This window comes from Semicossyphus pulcher, unplaced genomic scaffold (genome assembly GCF_022749685.1).
Source record: "Semicossyphus pulcher isolate SPU_LCO1_2020_fin unplaced genomic scaffold, fSemPul1.0.p SCAF_23, whole genome shotgun sequence".
Classification (NCBI taxonomy): domain Eukaryota; kingdom Metazoa; phylum Chordata; class Actinopteri; order Labriformes; family Labridae; genus Semicossyphus; species Semicossyphus pulcher.
The window spans coordinates 11,788,450-11,807,420 of NW_027211697.1; the positions used below are offsets into that span (position 1 = coordinate 11,788,450).

Sequence of the window (18,971 nt, forward strand, 5' to 3'; positions counted from 1 at the left end):
TATTATGTAATCTATATACCTCAAAATACAGAAACATAAGTTTCTGTATCTGATTAAAAATGTATTGGCTCATAGTTATATCCAAAAAGCAGAGAGGTTTGTGTATTATTTGATCCCCTGATTGTATTTTTATAGTTTATGTAGAAAAGAAAAATCATGTTTGTACCCATCATCATTTGATCTTTTTTTGTGGTTGAGAATAAGCATGTGGCAAATGAACAAAAATGTTCTTCCTTTCATTTATTCAATCAAAGACTTACTTTGATTCTTGGCATGTTTTCATTCTGGCATGATTCATCTGCTTTTCTTGGAGCCGCTGCAAAGCATCTCTGCAATTAAATGATATCAGCTAAGTATCTCTGACTGTAGTTTGTCTTCTGTGTACTTGCGTCCACCAAAGACAAACTACAGGCAAAAAGCAACCCTTTCTTCGTTCCATTTTTTTTGCTTAGGCTTTGTTTTTTTTTAAGTTGAGATATTTTTTTCTTTACTTTATTTCACAAGGGATGAAAACGCTTTGTCAATCCCTGCATTCCATTTGAATCTCCAAGTCATGCATCAGAATTACTTTGAATGATCTGTTGTCAGTATAGGCCTTAAACTAGAGGGAAATATTCATGTTTTATTATACTTGTTAGCATAAATGCAGTTTGACAGTTAATTTTTTTGTGTCTACTTAATCATTATTAAATTTTAAACTATTTTAGTTGAGGAAAATTAATTAATGAGCTTTAACTTTTTTTCAATGCTGTATGGTTACTTATAGTTTAATAGACTTTATGTGGTTGCAGGTAACTGACTTCATAGCGTTAAATTTACAATCAACCATTGTGCTCACTTTGAAAAACGTAATCCATGCAGGCTGAACAAGGACTAAAAATGCAACAGGAGATCCTTTTAAAAGGGAACTTGAGAGTAATTTTCTGTTTGTTTGTTAGACATCTCTGGATCTGTAACAGAGCGTATTGTTTTTGTTTACTTCTATGAGTCTTAAGTCCTGTTTGCAACATGTATTCCTCGAAATTCTTGCTATCTCAAAGGTAACTGAATGTCTTTTAATACCGATGAAGCAGAACATTTAGCTGATGTTTTGTGGAGATGGAGGAGAGGAATTGTTCACTGTTGGTGGGTGTCCCATGTCTGCTGCCATTACTAATGGTCAAGTTTCTGTTTGACCTAATGCACGTATGTAACTGCCCAATAAAACACTAGCAATGTGTGACCTCTACCTCACAACTGTTTGTGGTTATTTATTTACATTCAAGGGCTGTGTGACAAATCTGCCTCTTCTTCATGCCCATGCTGATGCAACCCGCCCTCAATCTTGCACTGTATTTGCCCTTCATTGTCACATGAGCCTCCCACCCCCTGCCATATGCTAGTGCATGGAAACTTCACCCATTCCCCGCCAATAATAGCAGTGAGCACACATGAAATGTAAACAAATTTTAGTCACATTTTTTTTAGATAAAAGTTGGCTCCCTTCAGTTGAATATGGAGCATTGCTTGCAGGTTTCTAAAATCAAGCATGTGAAAAAGACATGCAATTTTATAGTAAACACACCGCCACCTACAATACCAGGCTTGCTGACAGGTTTTTTAACATTACTCCACTCCCTCTGGTACTAACAACAACTTTGTAGTGCTACTCTAGGTCACTGACCCATTTCCCCACGATGCCCCATGTGGGGCTCCCCTTTTTGTTTTCATGTGACAGTATGTTAGCATAGTAGCTTTACTTTAGCTGATGCTAACCTAAAAATGAAGTTTGCTTTACCCATTGTTTACATTATGAATAATCTAAGTGTAGTGTTTACTGGAAGAGGCCTTACTTCACAAATCCAGATTAGATGTTTAACTGTACTGGGGGAGTGGATTTCGTATTTTCTGAAATGTATTGAGCAAAAACGAATAATTATTTTTTGTATGTTTTTCTTTTTTTTAACACTTGTATCCGTGCAGGTTATTTCCCTGCTTCCGCCACTATTTCAAGATAGATACACATGATGTAATCACTAGACTCAGAGATGTGATGTCAGATCACCCCACTCGGATCCTGAGCTTCCCATTGGACAATTTCACTGGTTCTACAGGAGGAGCCGCTGCTTCGAGTCAACCAAACTTGGCTATCACAAGCACACGCCCGCTCGGCTCTCATTGGCTGTTGGGGGCAAGCCCACAATAAACACATCCATGCTGTTTTACCCAAAATACATAGTTTGGTGTTATGTTTGCCTGATACAAATATGGTTTTACAGGACTGGGATAACAAGAACGGGATGCTATATTATATTTAAAAAACATATTGGATTATACACAGTAGATAAATGTTATGCAGTACTTATTAGATGGATCCATATTAGTTATTTGAAGCCATTATTGAAGTTTGTCGAGTTCATTAACATTCATTTCACAATCTTAATTTCTGTATTATTAAAATGTAGCATAGCTCCACACACTGTCACCTCTTTAGTCAAATAATCACAACAACCCAGATGAACAGAGGGACGTGGGAATCTGGTGCAAATGCACTGATTGGATGACTCGCCTGTCAATCACTGCATTGGCTAGGAGGGTTCGTGTAAGCATGTTTGTACTGAATGAGCTTCAGTGTTTGGCTTGGCTTGACAAGTTTCCCTGGACGATCATGGGGGTAGGAGTGAGTAGTTAGTTGACACATCAATAAAAGTTGCAGCTCACTCCGCGCGTGTTTCAGTTACACTTTTGATCTGACGTTTTGGCAAATGTAGGGACGCGAGACGTTTGAGATTTCCCCCCTTAGAGAGATTCAACAGCCAGTCAAGTGTTACATTGGGAAGCCAGACACAACAGGAAAGATGAACAGTCTGTCGTTTGACGATCCTTCGCTGGATAATCTGGATCCAACGCTATCGCTCAATGATCCCAGCGATATAGACACGGCCCTCCTGAGCGACATTGATGGTAAGTTAACGTTAAACAACAGTGGCTGCTAGCTAATCCAGTCGTGTTTAACGCTTGCTAAACCAATAACACTGCTTGTGACTTAATCCAGCATGCCAAATGGGTAAAACTATAAGCTTAACTTGCCTTCTGTGTTCCACATCTAAAGAAACAATATTTATACCAACATAAAGCACTATAACTGACTAACAGCGTAACGTAAGCTTTTATCAGCTATCATTAGCCAAACTAGCTAACCATCATGCTAGCTAGTGATCTTGGATGCTAGGGCAGGATAGAGGTGCTAATAACTGGGCTCGTTTTCAGCGTTGTTTCTTGTACTTTTGGTACAGACTGTCAGAATCTTAACTGCACACTAAACGATTACTATAACGGCTTAGCTAAGCTAATAGGTGAAGCTAACGTGCTGGTAAACGGTTGTGAGCCCCGCCCCCCGCCTGCTCCACAGACGGAGGTTACTGCCGTTCATTCCTCCTTGTTGGGTTCATAGTGCCTCAGGTGACCGAATTGACACATTTTATTTACACATTTATTAAAATATATTTTTTTAGAAATGAACATTTCTTTTGACAAATTTCATCTTTATCAAACTTAAGTCGTTAAAACGTTGGGTTTTTTTTTTTTACGTTTTCAATAATGTTATTTACTTATTATTAGTAAAAGACTAACATATGTCAATATTGGGCTCGTAATGTAATTATTCTTATTTTTTGTCTTATTTGCCATTTTGACATAACTTGTTCATGGATGTCAAGTTAGCAGTATTGGAGTGATGTAATATTTTCCCTTGAGATATTCCAGTAACAGATAATGTGTGTTTTGATATCAGTCAAGGTGTATTGGTAAAAAGCACCACTGCGTGTTCTGTAGGCGGTAATGAATATCCTGCATCCTTCCAAAATTTGACCGACAGTAACCCTGGGTGTTGCTGCTCGATGGTAACCTCGTGCGCAGCTACAGACAGGCTCCCTCTCTTTCGTGTCTTGGGCTGATCGGCATAGCAAGTCTCTGAGGCGCGCTCTGATTGGTCCAAAGCGATCACCTCATACAAAACACTGGATTACAAACCCAGGCTGCTGTGTTTCTCTGCAGACACAAGATACACTTGAAATGTCTGTATTTTTCAGTTTGTCCACGGTGAAGTGAAAGATAGAGATAGTACATTTATTTGCCAATATGGCATCTTTGTAGAGCAGAACAGTGCCTTTGAATGAAGTGAAAGCATATTTCTGTCTCACTGTGTTAACCGTATTTATTCAAAGGCATCACAAATTCAAACATAATCATTCATATGAAAAAATACAGTTTTGAACATTTCAGATGTTTTATTCACATACAAATTGTGAGCCAATAGTTACGAGACCAAAATCATGACTCTTCTATATGTTGGCCAAAGTACACTAGACCAGTTTTCTGCTCCTTCTTTTAAAATACTTTGGCCCACAGCTGCAGGAATACTATAAATAGCACATGGGTTGACTCACATTAACGTGGAATGTACGGTATATGTTTACCTCTGGTGCTGGGTTTGTTTGTGCATGTTTCAGCATGCAGCTAACTGTAAATATATATGGTTGTGTTATTTGGTCCATTCAGATCCAATTTAGTTTGCCATTGACCCCTGCTTCTAATTCATGTCATATTTTTTGCGTATGAAGGAAGAATATGTACAGAAATACAAAACTTTAAGCTGCCACAACAAACATTTGCAATATATTGAACCATTTGGTTATTCCATTTTAAGGGGAAAGATGATTAATAATTTCCATGGTCCGGTCTTGAAAGAAGATGATGCATTCTTTAACAAGCTTTGCAAGATGCATGGTACTTCCTCCTTGCATTAAGTTGTGTTTAATTACACAGTTATTATGTCACTGTAATAGTTCTCTGCTAATTGAAACCAGGTTTCTTCAGAAATATCTAGCTCTCATAAATTTGTAACTAATTCTAGAAATACTCTTGATACTCAGTTTCTTAGATTCCCGGTGTCTGTGTTTCTTATTGATACTTATATATTTCGTTCTTGCATGTAGCAGTGATGGTTGTTCTGATTTCTCTCCCTCTTCAGACATGCTACAGCTCATCAGCAACCAGGACATGGAGTTTGGAGGGCTGTTTGATAACCCTCCATACACAGCGCCACCTCCCACCCAAGAACCTCCTGGTTTGACCCAGTCTATCACTTCAGCTACCCCTCCAGCCACCACCACCACACCTCCATCTTCATCTTCCTCTTCCATCCTAAGCAGTAGCCCCCACCTGGATGCACTTCTGGGCCCTCCCATCACCCGTAGTTCATCTACCCCAGACAAGACCTTCCAGCCTCCCACATTCCAGCAGTCCCCCCTGGCCCAGGTGCCAAACGCAACCCAGAGGCAGCAGCCATCCTCCCCGCAGCAGGCTTCGAGCCTCAGGCAGGCCAATGTGGAGCAGCCCCAACCAATTCTTAGCCCCCCTGCCCCTGCCCAGGCAGCTTCACCTAATGGCTCACCAGGACCGAATCTAGTTTTTAGCACCACCCCGCAGGCCCTATTCACCTCGCCTGCACCTCAAGCTCCACCCCAGCCACAAACGCAGCTTCAGGCCCAGGCTCAACCCCAACAGGCCCGGACCAACTACAGCAGCCAGAACACCTACACAGGTAAGATGAGGCTTTATTTTAGTGCCTATGGGCATATGTTTTTATAAGGTAGACAGTAATCAGTATCCACTGGTTCTTCAAAAAATGTTAAATTCTATGAACGTAAATAATCCAAGTTAAAGTCTATGGTGGCCATGATGGTTATTATGTTCTTATATTGTAATAGTGACTGGTGTCTGGTCTTTGCCTGTCTTCTCATTGGATCAATCAACCTAATATCCATAATGTATCCTGTGCTTATCTTTAAATAGTTCTCTCACAACAGTCAGGGTCCCGATGTCCTGAATTTTATATTTTAGACAACTTTCTTTAGCAGGCTGCTACCTGGATTAAGTTTTTTATGCTGACAATTTTGCTGTATTTTGCTGTTTAAATGTCAATTAAATGTCCCTTAAAGTCTTTTTTAGGCTCTCTTAAAACTTTGGAAGCCATGTGGCATATATTCAAAATGTGGAAAAGGAGCTAAACATTGAGTTAAAGAAGACATGAATGCAGCAAATTTTAAGCCAATAGAAGATATTATATTTTGGTTTTGTCAATGTGTATTCATCAGGGTTTGTTCCAACCTTACAATCACCAACTGACTTATAGAGAACAGTTTAAGAACGGGGAGAAGCATGACTTTTGTTTCATTTAAAAAAGGAAAACCTGTTTTTATTTATGTAAATGTCAGTTGTGTAATATTGACATCCACCACTTGTATTTGTGCTAGTAGTTCAGAGCTTTACGTTTTTGCAGCTGCCTTGTGTACACATCTCCAGCTAAAATGGTTGATTAACTTTAAATGGATTACATCATTAGGCCCAGTGAAGTAATGAGCAGTTTTGAGTTTCCCACGCTCGTCTAGTTTGGATATTTTCAGTGCCAGGAAAGAAAGCATGGTGGATCTTCACGTGCGTTACGTTCACCCAGTTAGGACTTTAGGTTGCTCAACCTCAGCTGATGTCATTCCCAAGTCCTAATCTAATAGACTTTGCTCAGTGGTGTGGTAGTCTGTGCGCTAAAGAAAAATGCTTTGTCAGGAAAACGCTCATTGTATATGTACATACAGCAATATATGTACACAGTACATATTGTACTACATAAGCACGCAACCATGTTCACTGGAAATGTTAGAAACCTGTTATAAATACTGTTTAACGTGACCTCTGAATTACCTTCAATGCAATAAATATTTATTATTACTTGAACTCTCACACGCTGTCACTGATGGGTCATTGCAGCTGAGCTGATAACAAACATATGGTGACACACTGAATGTTGCTATCGCTTCCTTCCAGTCAGTATGCATTTCACCTATTGGCCTACAGACCGTCAGACAATAGCACAATGACCAGGGGCGCCAAAGAATCTCATGCCGCCAGAATTTCACCAATAATTAATTGGCCAGTGCCATAATTTTTTTTTCTTAGTACCAATTCAGGCTTTGTTCAAATGCTGGTGAAGACATTAAAAAGTGTTTAACCATGTAAACATCTCCATGTGGTGTTCTTCACGTGCTACAAGACATATCAGGGACAACATCAGCAGTCATCTCCACGGCTGGGCCTGTCTGCTGTTAAACTGCAGTGTACCAAGGACAGGCTGAACAACACGTTTTCAGATTGGCAGGTTTGAGACGTCACAAAGCTAAGGAGCCAATCCCGTTAATGGACGGGGTGACGCTATGCATATCATTATGTGTAACCTATGGCAACCACTTCGGCGTTGCGCGAGCCAGCTGTAACCGTCATCATAATTTTTGCAAACTCACTACTGACTACTAACGTTAACGTTGCCACTACTAATTACTACATTTCAAGCTAGTTAAGTTTCAACAATTTGCCACGAAACAATGGCAGAGACGTGTTTTGTTTTCGGCTGTCATTTGACGAAAGGAGAAACGTAGTGCATAGTGGGCGGAGCTTATGCAGATTGGGAATTTTTAATGAGGGAGAAGGAGGAGATGCCTTGGGAGGATTTTTAAGGTAATTAAACAGAAATAACAAATCAGACACAATTTATAATTTCTAGCAGAGCATTTTATACATCTTGAACCATGACAGGAGCTGGTCTGTTAGGTTTTGCCAGACTTAATGCTAATTACAAGACACTTTTTATGTCACTGTTGTTATCAGTGATATGCTATTTAGAATTAAACTCATTACTGTTTAAAGCTAGTATTGGCTATTATTATTTACCCATACAGTTTGGTGTTTGGTTTCTAAACTACAGGAACTGCAGTTTGTTTTGCTGGAATCCGATGTCGCAATGTCATATAACATTTTGAAATGATTCATAGTCTATTAAGAAAACAGGAATACATTTAAGTCTCTATTAAAAACTGTAACTCTCACCAATATTTAGGTAAAAATAATTCAGCAATTAATTAATTCATAACTCTTTTCCAGTTGGCAGTCCCAGCAGTGTGAACCAACCCGCTGCCATCCTGTCAACCTCACCTCCAAGTGTTCAGCCAGTGACCATCCAGACTCAAATCCAAGGGCTGACCACCGCTTCCCCTCTCCTGACCACGACTGCAAGCCCGCCAATTCAAACCATCGCACCCCACGTTCAGCAAGTACCTGTAAGTGTTGCCAGACTCACCTACAGAGATAGACCTACAGAATCTGAAGCAGAACTGTTCAGTATATCTTGAATTTGTGTACTTGTGTGTGTTTCCTCAGGTGTTGCTGCAGCCCCAGTTCATCAAGGCCGAGTCTCTGCTGCTGACCACTCTGAAGCATGACCCCTGCATTGTCACTACGATGGCCTCTACCACATCCCTGGCCACCACCACCCCCGTACAGAGCGCTTCACTGCAGGTGGGCACATCATCTACAACCCCATACAATTTGGATATTTACCTGTTACTTGTGCTGAAGAAATAAGAACTATTATAGCTGCTTGGATGTCATATATGATTTTATTGTGCTCTCTGTTTCTTATTTGCTGTCTTTCCCCTTGTCTAACCTCTCCTCTGCCCCCTTTCTCTCTACCTCCTCAGGCCTTTATGGGCGGAGGCACCATCCTGACCACAGTGCCCGTCATGGTGGATGCTGACAAGCTGCCCATAAACCGCATCGCCATCAGCAGCAAGCTGTCTGGCCAGCCGCACAAGGGCGAGAAACGCACGGCACACAACGCCATCGAGAAGCGCTACCGCTCCTCTATCAATGACAAAATCCTCGAGCTCAAAGATCTGGTGGCGGGGACTGAGGCCAAGGTTGGAAGGAGTACCTCTTACTTATAATTACTTATAGGTGTCCATGTTTTTTCTGACTGGCAACAGAAGGAAGAAGCTAAATGCATCATTGTTTGTGTTTCCACAGCTTAACAAGTCTGCAGTGCTGAGGAAAGCAATCGACTACATCCGTTACCTGCAGCAGTCCAACCAGAAACTCAAGCAGGAGAACATGGCTCTGAAAATGGCAGCCCAGAAAAACAGTACGCGCTTCAACCTTTCTCTCGTCTTTATTCCATTAGAGCTTTTTCTGAAATTAGTTTCAGTCCCTTAAAGAAGTCATTGCGTTGACCTTTCTTGATGAGGTCTATTGATAGCACCTGTTACCCTGAAATGACAGAAGTGAAGGCTGGAGCAGTCTTTACCTCTGTACTTGCTGATTGACCCTTTAACTGCTCCTCTCATCTGTCCTCAGAGTCTCTCAAGGACCTGGTTGCCATGGAGGTGGACGGGCAGGCTGATGTGAAGAATGAGCTGCCCACCCCTCCAGCCTCTGACGTGGGCTCCCCCACCTCCTTCTCACACTGTGGCAGTGACTCGGAGCCTGACAGTCCTATGGGGGAGGACACCAAGGTGTGCAGCTCTCATTTAAACTTCTGAACTGGTTACATCCTGTGCTGAACCTCAACTCAATCACCAGTGAAGTTTCTATCAATAGTTTAAGCCAGAAGAAGTTGTCACACTTTTATGATATTCATTTAATTATCAAAGCATACATTCACCGGCCTCTTTATTAGGTACACCTGTTCAACTGCTCGTTAACGCAAATACCTTATCAGAATGGGGAGGAAAGCTGCCTTCTAACGGCAAAAGCATTAACGTAAATTGAATGTGTCTCGTAGCTGCTAAGTAGCTAACTAGGTAGTAAGAAATAGTGAGACATCGTGGTAACATTGCATAATTAACTGCTCTATAAACTCAGTGCAGCCGGCACAACACAAGGCTCCTTTCACAGTCATTACACTTTAGCCCGAGCTTATCAGGACACTTTCTGCTGGTGACTGTACAAACCAAGGAAATATGTGCTTCCCTGTGTCTGCTCTACATCCTCGTACAGTACTCATTGTGTAACTCACAAACAGGATTGCCTCACTTGCCTCACAAACAAACCGGCCAGACTACATCATATGCATACGTTACTCTCAAGGCTTTTTGCCTAAGGGGAAGGCTCCGCCCATTTACTCTACAGTTAGGTAAAACAGTCAACTGTCAAGGCACAGATCCAAGTGGATTTTGAGTTGTTGACATGTCATGACTACCAGACCAAACTCTTGTTATCAAAGCCCGAGTTTATGCCTGCACTGAACTTGTTAAATGTATCTCTCTGGTCTCTCTTGTACCCTGCAGCCGAGTGTGGGCGTCATAGACAGATCAGCAGCAGGAGGAGGCGCTGGTGGGATGTTGGACCGATCCCGCATGGCCTTGTGCGCCTTCACCTTCCTCTTCCTCTCCCTCAACCCTCTGGCCGCTCTGCTCTGCTCCTCTGCTAGCAGCTCAGCAGGAAGTGCAGCCACTGCCACCCATCATGCGGGAAGGAGCGTCCTGGGTGTGGATATCGCAGGTAGGTGGGGGGTTGGGGCGGTTAATGATGCGAGGAAATGACTTCTTTCCTCTTTGATTGTATTCTAAAGTATTTCTCTAACATGTGTTTTCTGTAGCCGACTCGTGGGGCTGGATGGACTGGATGCTGCCAACTATCCTGGTGTGGCTACTGAACGGTATTCTGGTGTCGGGGGTTCTGATCCGACTGTTGGTGTATGGAGAGCCTGTAACCAGACCGCACTCTGGATCGTCTGTCTTGTTCTGGAGGCACCGGAAGCAGGCTGACCTGGACCTGGCAAGAGTAGGTTTTGTTTTATCATCCTGAAATAGAATTTAATCATCCTCATGGAGACATTTGAAAGATAAGACAAAGAAAGATCTATGTCTACCTTTGTCCTCAGGTGTTACCTCTGTCTTTAGCTGTCCTCACCTTTTCTTCCTTTCCCCATCCCCAGGGAGACTTTGCCCAGGCCAGTCAGAACCTGTGGACCTGTCTGAAGGCTCTCGGTCGTCCCTTACCCATCTCTCAGTTGGACCTGGCCTGCGCTGCACTCTGGTCCCTGCTAAGATTCTGCCTGCAGCGGCTGTGGGTGGGCCGCTGGCTGGCTGCCAGGGCTGGAGGGCTTCGATCAGACCGCCCCCTGCAGGAGGACGCCTGCAAGAGCAGCCGTGACGCTGCCCTTGTTTACCACCGCCTGCACCAGCTGCACATGACAGGTTGGTTGGTTAAATCAGCGTGGTTGGTTGATTGTTGTTAGGTGACATATTGCAGTGACAGAATCAGATGATTAAAGAGAAACTCAGCCTCATTTTCTGCTGTATCAGTCGGCTTACGTCGGTTCAGTTCCAATAAAAAGTCAGACTTGGTTGCTGAATATTTGGCTTCTCTCACTTTTCTTTAAAAAAAATTACATCGCTGATGTTTCTCAGTCCTCATGTCCTTGTCTTCTACCTTCATGTACAGGTAAGCTGAATGGAAGCCACCTGTCAGCAGTGCACAAGGCTCTGAGTGCAGTGAACCTGGCAGAGTGTGCTGGCTCCTGCCTGCCTGTGGCCTCTCTGGCTGAGATCTACGTCTCTGCAGCTCTACGGGTCAAAGCCAGCCTGCCAAGGATCCTGCATTTTACCTCTGTAAGTCACCTTGGTTTGCACATGCACAGTCCTCTAGCTCAGCCATTTATATTATGTAATTTCATACTTTTATGTTTGCTTGGATGCTTGGAGACCAAATTCTGTTGGTTGTTTAGAGTTAAAGTGAAGAGCGCTTGAACAGGAAGCAGTTTTGACATGAAGTTCATTTTTCTCTCGTGTTTAATCAATGTTAACTAAATTGTTTAATCACCTTGGCACTTGAACTGCTCTGAACCAAAAGACCATCAGAAAAAAGGGCACACTGCAAATCTGTCCACATCCCGCTTTAATAAGAAATACAATTGAAAATCGTGAACAGATTTTGTTTCTTCTGACAGCGTGTGTTCCTGAGCAGCGCCCGCCAGGCTTGCCTGTCATCCAGTGGCAGCGTGCCTCCGGCCATGCAGTGGCTCTGTCACCCACTAGGTCACCGCTTCTTTGTGGATGGGGACTGGGCTATTCGCAGCACTCCTAAAGAAAGCATCTACAGCCAGGCCGGCAATACTGGTAGGTGTTACAGGACACTATTGTTGCAACAATAGCTTATTTAATCCCTCTTGTCTTGAGATTTGTCACTTCAGGATTCAGCCTGTGTTTTAAAGAGCACATGCAGACTCAGGCAGGTGTATTTCTCATGTTAATGGTTTGTTGCTCCTCTTACAGTGGATCCTCTGGCCCAGGTGACTCAGGCGTTCAGAGAACACCTCCTGGAGAAGGCTCTGTACTGTGTGGCTCAGCCCTGTGGAGAGAAAAGCCCCAACCAGGGCGAGGGGTGAGAAAATACATTATACCTCTAGTTAGCTGCTGTGCTCGCCTACGTCCGCAGCACGCACCTGCTTTCAAACACGTTGTCATCGGCCTCATAAGGACAGTCCTTGTAACACATTGACTACAAAAGCGCACATTGACCTGATGCGGTCAGACACATACTAGTCTTGTTTAAAACGAAACCAACTTGACCAACATGATTCAAAAACACATCAGAATAATAGAACATTGATTGCATAGATAAAATATGTCCCCTTTAAGTCGGCTGCTCAGCTAAAGTTAAAGTCCAGCTCGGGTCGCAGGTTTTAAGTAACGATGAACCCCGAAGGGTCATTTTGTCGCTGCCATGCTGCTGCTGCATTGTGACAATATGCGACTGACAATATCGAGCCATCTCAATTCAAGTTTCAAATGGTGGTGCTTAGTTGGCACAATTTAGGTGTGTATAGATACAGACAAGGGGAACAGAAACAGTACGGATAACAACTATAGAAAACAAACTGAGACAATGAAAGAATGCATTTGCTAATAATCATTTAATGCTCACGGTGCAGCAAAATAACCATTCCATGTGTGTCTCTCCTCAGGGAGTATGCTGACGCCCTGGAGTATCTCCAGCTGTTGATTAGCGCGTCAGACGCTGCAGGTGCCACCTCCCAGTCCTTCGCTATCGGCTCTAACATGGCTACTGTGACAGGTAAGTCACCTTTGAAACCTAACACTCACTGACTGAGACTAATTGTGTTGCTTTAGCACATCAGCACAACAAGTGGAGATGTGGGCTCATTGCTTCTTTGCTGCATCTCCTCTTCACCTGCAGACTGTTCGATATTCTAAATTTGCATGCAACATTAGAAGCATTAAGAAACGGTTTATTTCCACGCTATTGAAGTAGACTGATTTCCACTGGCCTGACTTCCACCCTCCTGCCACTTCCCCTTTCCTCTCTGATCACTGATCTGAGCAGAAGGGGGGCTGGATGAAAGGGAGGCATCCTCTAGATTGCATCATCTATCTTCAGCGCTGTCAAATCGGTGATCACCTTGAGTGGAGGGAGGGAGGAGAGGCTGTGCAGGGACTTTAATCGGAGACTTTTCTTGGCAGAGCCTCAGGATCCTCACACACTGTTTGAAGTCGGTGTGTGTGTTGCCCAGTGTTAAATGGAGTAGTTCTCCCTCATGAGGAGTCGTCAAAATGGCTGCTCTCTCTCAGCATGTTGTGACTATGCCAGAGGGGATGAAACAGATTGATTCAGAGGTCAAAAAGCAGACAGCAGCTGCCTCTCTCTCTCTTAACGTGTGTGTGTGCGTGTTCACTCCAATGCATGTTAAATGTGGAAGTGGGCAGTGAGGGATTCAAATGTTTGCGCGCTTGTTTGTCTAACGGTGTTGACTGTTTGGTTCCGACTTCCAGGCTGCGACCCCCACTCCAAGTGGTGGTCCTCGGTTGCAGTGGTGATCATCAACTGGCTCCAAGGAGATGACGCTGCAGCGGAGAGACTGTATCCCACCGTGGAGCACCTGCCCCGCAGTCTGCAGAACGCAGAGTAAGTTTGACATACACACACTGGAATGCCAAGCACACACTCGCACACTTTTTCCACTACTTTAACCTCTGTTTCTTCTTTCCCTCGCTCTGTCAGGAGTCTTCTGCCCAAGGCGTGTCTGAACACATTCAGGGCCGTGCGGGCTCTCCTGTCCAAGCCAGAAAACTGCCAGCAGAGTCTGAGCTACAGCGACAAGGCCAGCGCCCTGCTTCGAGACAGCCTCAACCTGGGACCACACTGCCACAGCTCAAGTTTAGACAAGGTAAACACACACTCACACAAAGGCACGAGCACTCGCAGTGCACGTTGAAGTCAAGTTAATTTTTATAAATCACATGGAGGGGATTTTGTGAAGACGGGAGCTTCTGCACAACACAAAGCCCCACACACGCACACACACACACACAGCGAACCCCCTGCAGCAGGTCCTCTCTGTGATACAGCGGTGTCCTTCCCTCCGGCGCTCAGCAGATGGTGATGCTGGTGGATAGCTAGCTCAAAGTGTGTGTTCCTCTACGGCTAGAGCTGTGGTGCATTGTAGTTGCATTGCATGTGTGTCTCAGCTGAGTGCAATGTACCTGCAGTGCAACACAGAGCTGGGCCCCTAACAGCAGAACACACACACATTCACACAGAGTGAGAGTTGACTAAATACCCTTCAACTTTGAGTTGCTCTCTAGTTGCTTTCCAGTATTTCTGAAAGTATCCGGGTTAGTTGCGTCAGTGAAGTAACTTCCATCTCCTAATCTTCTCTGTTTCTCTCCAGGTCATCCAGTTGCTCTTGTGCGATCTCCTCTTAGTGATGAGGACCAATGTGTGGCGTCTGCAGCAGCAGCAAGGAGCCGGTCCTGCAGGGTCGGGGTCGGTGGGTACCAGCGGCCCTGCCGGGCTCCACCAGGCCTCTCCACCAGAGCTCCAAGGCTTTCAGCAAGATCTCAGCTCTCTACGCAAACTGGCACACAGCTTCAGGCCTGCAATGAGAAGAGTATGTACACAGTTTACCTGCACAGTTTAGCCATCTAGCTCTAAGTACAGCAGTTTGGGGGGGTCATTGTGTTCCTCTAATTCTCACAAAGAAGCAAACATCTAACCACATTATGAACACTTGTTGGTAGGTTTGATGTTTTAGAGTTTGTCAGCTCCACCCAAACACACAAACATGAAGGTGTTGCACATACCTGGCATGACAAAATTCAAAATGGCCGCACTTAAAGAGAAGCACAAAGCATGCACACATAAAAATGCTTCCTGTGCACATATTTGCAGGCGGTCCACGGTTCAGTTCTCTGAGGAAATTAGCAGGGAGGTGTTACAACACACACACACACACCCGTAAGGCAAATGTTTAGCAGCGCTGTTCACAACGATTCAAAGTCTCTCCGAGGTAGAGCTGAACACTCTGTATGACTCATCATCACTTGCTCCCCTCCCTCCCTCCCTCCCTCCTCCTCCTCCTCCCCCTCTCTCTCATCATCCTTTCCTCCATCTCTCTCCAGTTGTTCCTCCATGAAGCTACAGCCAGGCTGATGGCGGGGGCCAGTCCCACGCGCACACATCAGCTCCTGGATCGCTCGCTGCGACGCAGAGCGACGCCTGGAGCCAAGACAGGTTTGTGGACATGTTTTTTTTTCATCCACTCTGCACAAGCCTGCATAAAGAATTGTTTTAATAGCTCATGATGTTATGAATGTTTGTGTTTTTATCCTTTCTTTGTCCACTTTGAGCAAACACTTATGTCTGTTAAGGTTTTGATTACTTTATGACAACTATTTGCCTTTGAATGGTTTGCTTTTCAAACCTCATAAATCATTTACAACTGAATAGGTTGAGTTCAGGCTTTCAGTGTTGTGGTTTGTGGTTTCAGAGGCTCTGATTACATAAAAATCGTGTTTTTTATGAGTTATATTAGAGCAGTATCACGCTGTTATTTAATAACAAAAGAAGTGAAACCACAGATCTTGATTCGGCTGCTCTTTAAGCATCGGTTTGCAGATTTGTGTTCTCTTGCAACTTTGTCAATAAACGTTGTAAATAGCTGAGAGAAGCTGAATTGCTGTAATCAGTGGCTCTAATCAGCTTCTCATCTATTTTGCCCAATTGTTCACTACACTAAATCCCTTCAGTAATTAAACAAGCCGCTGAAGTCTGATTGGCCGACGGCGTCGACAGCTCACCACTTTAACAAGATTATGTTTTTGTTTTCGTGTGTGCAGAGGAGTGTGAGACGCGGCCCGGCCAGCGGGAGCAGGCGGAGGCTGTGATGCTGGCGTGCCGCTACCTTCCTCCCTCCTTTCTGTCGGCTCCGGGCCAGAGGGTGGGCATGCTGGCGGACGCGGCCCGCACCCTGGAGAAGCTGGGAGACAAGAGGACCCTCCACGACTGCCAACAGATGATCATCAAGCTGGGCAGCGGCACCACCGTCACAAACAGCTAGAGGAGAGGGAGGAGGGGGGAGGGGCTGAGAGCCGTGCATGGACGCTGTATATGGAAACATCTTTGACATAGAAACAGACACAGGAAAGTGACTCCGCACACACACAACCACACAGTTTCTGGCGTGCAGCTATTGAACAGGTCCTATTAAACTACACACATTCATATCAAGCTGTCAGGATTGTCTTCATGGATTGTCCCTCCCACCACCCCCCCCATCACCCCAACCCCACATCAGGAGGCACTTGTAGAGTTCACACTCTTGTTGCTGTGGATTTTTACCAGAATTTAAGAAGCATTTTTCCTCTTACCGAGCTGAACCCCCACTTGAGAATGCATTTGCAGTGCCACAGTTTGACCACAGAGAGGAGCCATCACAGTTCAGTGTGAATGATGTGTGTGTGAGGCATGACAAAGAAATGCCTGCCCTGCATTTATTCAGTAAACTCCCACCTCTAATCGTTTCGACGTAGATGCGCCCTCTTCAGTCGGAGTGCACGGTGGTTGGTAGCGTCCGGCTGCTCTGATTGGCTGCAGAGTGAGATGTCTCCTGTCTGTGGGAGGAAAATGACCAAATTTGGATTGGTCCGACCTTGGGCTTTGTTCGGTGGGAAGCCTCTCCGCAGGTTGTTAAAATGTAAAAGTTGATTTGAATCATGTTTGAGTGATCGGAGGCGAGGCGAGCCCCTGCACAAGCTCTGTGAGTCTTTCTGCACTAGCCCTGCGAGGCTGATTTCAATGAGATGAGTAAAAAACATGGCTTTATGAGGTTATTTTCATAGAGGTCGTTTTTTTTTTTTTGCTGTGTACATATTTTAAAATGTATTTATAATCTGTATGAACATTGATTAAGCAGTATTTTGCATAAGCAGAGTGATGAATGCTTATTGTGTTCCCTTGTTTATTTGGTAGCTTTTGACCAGGCCCAAATAATAGTTACTGTGATGTATTGCCATCGCCATCAGTGTCAAAAAATGGAGGCAGAATCAAATGATCTGCGTCACACTGACTTGGTTGACCTTTTGCACTGTTGCACACATTTGCAACTCTGGTATCACAAGGAATTGTCAGTGTCCAATTCTGGCATAAAGAACCAATAATTCAAACTGTAAAGTCAAGAAGTCTAAAAGTTACTTTAGTCTTGCAGCCGATTTCAAAATAATAAGCCGTGATTGTTTCCAAAGAGGGCCTGTAGTTTATCTTTGTAGCTCCAACATTAAGAGCAACACTTCATGCTCCTGCAGAACCACCATTCATCGATTTTTAGACAACTGTACAAATAAAAACAAGTCAGCATGTGTTTTTGTCTAAGGACCAGTATGTTTTTATAGTGTGTCACTAATGTGAGCGACTGAAAGTCAATGGATCGAGGTGAATGAGATGCGACCGTGTCTAAAGGTATTATGTGTCCTTTTTAACCGACATCTTTTCATCTCTTCTTTATTCTTTACTTTCATCCTTTGATGATGTAAATATTAAAGCATTTTGTAAAGAAGACTGCAGTGTTTCCTGTTGTGCTTTCCCTTTCGATACAGTTTGATACATCATGATGAGGCTGAGAAAAGAAGCTAAAAATCCCCCTCGACTTAAAATTATGCAAGTAGGTCATGTGCTGAAGTCTGAAATAGGACGAAACTTTTGCAGCGTGTACACAGGATGTCTATTTTGGGGGTAAATGCTGGAATAAATTAATATGTTGGGTTGTTCAAAAACCCATTTTCCCCTCAAACTAGTCAACCAACCGTTGATAACAGTAATAGTTTCCTTATTTAGTTATTTTTTATTTGACTGATGAAGATTTTTGTTAAAGTTGTAATCTCAAAGGTCTCAATTTCGTTCTCTTTGGCGGCACCTGTGGCAAAAACGGTAATTGTGGGAGCACACTTCCCAGATATCCAGACAGTGCTGCATGTGTGACGTCCACGGTTGGCTCCGGTTGTAACTCTTGATTTTCCTGGCTGACGGTCGCTTTCCTTTTCAGACTGTTTGCTTCATCTGAGCGTCGAGTTTGTTTCTTTTTCTTTGGATTTTCACTTCTTGTTGAAGTTGTATCTGTAGTCATCCATCTTTTCTTTGTGTGTTCAGCCATAGTAGATTACTGTTTACTCGCAACACTTGCAGAGAGCGGAAAAGCAGCCGCTTAGCTCCGCCTATCATCATCCTTTCCTCCATCTCTCTCCAGTTGTTCCTCCATGAAGCTACAGCCAGGCTGATGGCGGGGGCCAGTCCCACCCGCACACATCAGCTCCTGGATCGCTCGCTGCGACGCAGAGCGATGCCTGGAGCCAAGACAGGTTTGTGGACATGTTTTTTTTTCATCCACTCTGCACAAGCCTGCATAAAGTATTGTTTTAATAGCTCATGATGTTATGAATGTTTGTGTTTCTAGTCTTTGTTTGTCCACTTTGAGCAAACACTTATGTTAGTTAAAGATATTATCTTAAAGTTCTCAGTTTCATTCTCTTTGGTGGCACCTTATGGCAATAAAAGGCTATTGTAGACGCATTCGTTCCAGATAACCAGACGTCCACAGTTGGCTCCGGTTGTAACTCTTGATTTTCCTGGCTGACGGTCGCTTTCCTTTTCAGACTGTTTGCTTCATCTGAGCGTCGAGTTTGTTTCTTTTTCTTTGGATTTTCACTTATTGTTGAAGTTGTATCTGTAGTCATCCATCTTTTCTTTGTTTGTTCAGCCATATTAGATTACTGTTTACTCGCAACACTTGCAGAGAGTGGAAAAGCAGC

The 18,971-nt window shown here is 43.9% G+C and overlaps 1 protein-coding gene across 1 annotated transcript; it reads left to right on the plus strand.

Annotated features, from left to right (window-relative positions):
* Positions 1-2,645: 2,645 nt before the first annotated feature.
* srebf1 (sterol regulatory element binding transcription factor 1) lies at positions 2,646-17,722 on the plus strand. Its single transcript, XM_069674066.1, has 19 exons — positions 2,646-2,943; positions 5,012-5,584; positions 7,975-8,150; positions 8,251-8,388; positions 8,571-8,789; positions 8,896-9,010; positions 9,223-9,380; positions 10,155-10,368; positions 10,466-10,650; positions 10,805-11,066; positions 11,314-11,480; positions 11,819-11,987; positions 12,144-12,252; positions 12,836-12,945; positions 13,662-13,794; positions 13,891-14,056; positions 14,561-14,779; positions 15,291-15,402; positions 16,008-17,722. The coding sequence occupies exons 1-19, from the start codon at positions 2,838-2,840 to the stop codon at positions 16,226-16,228; spliced, it is 3,552 nt and encodes a 1,183-aa protein (XP_069530167.1). The 5' UTR covers positions 2,646-2,837; the 3' UTR covers positions 16,229-17,722.
* Positions 17,723-18,971: the final 1,249 nt, after the last annotated feature.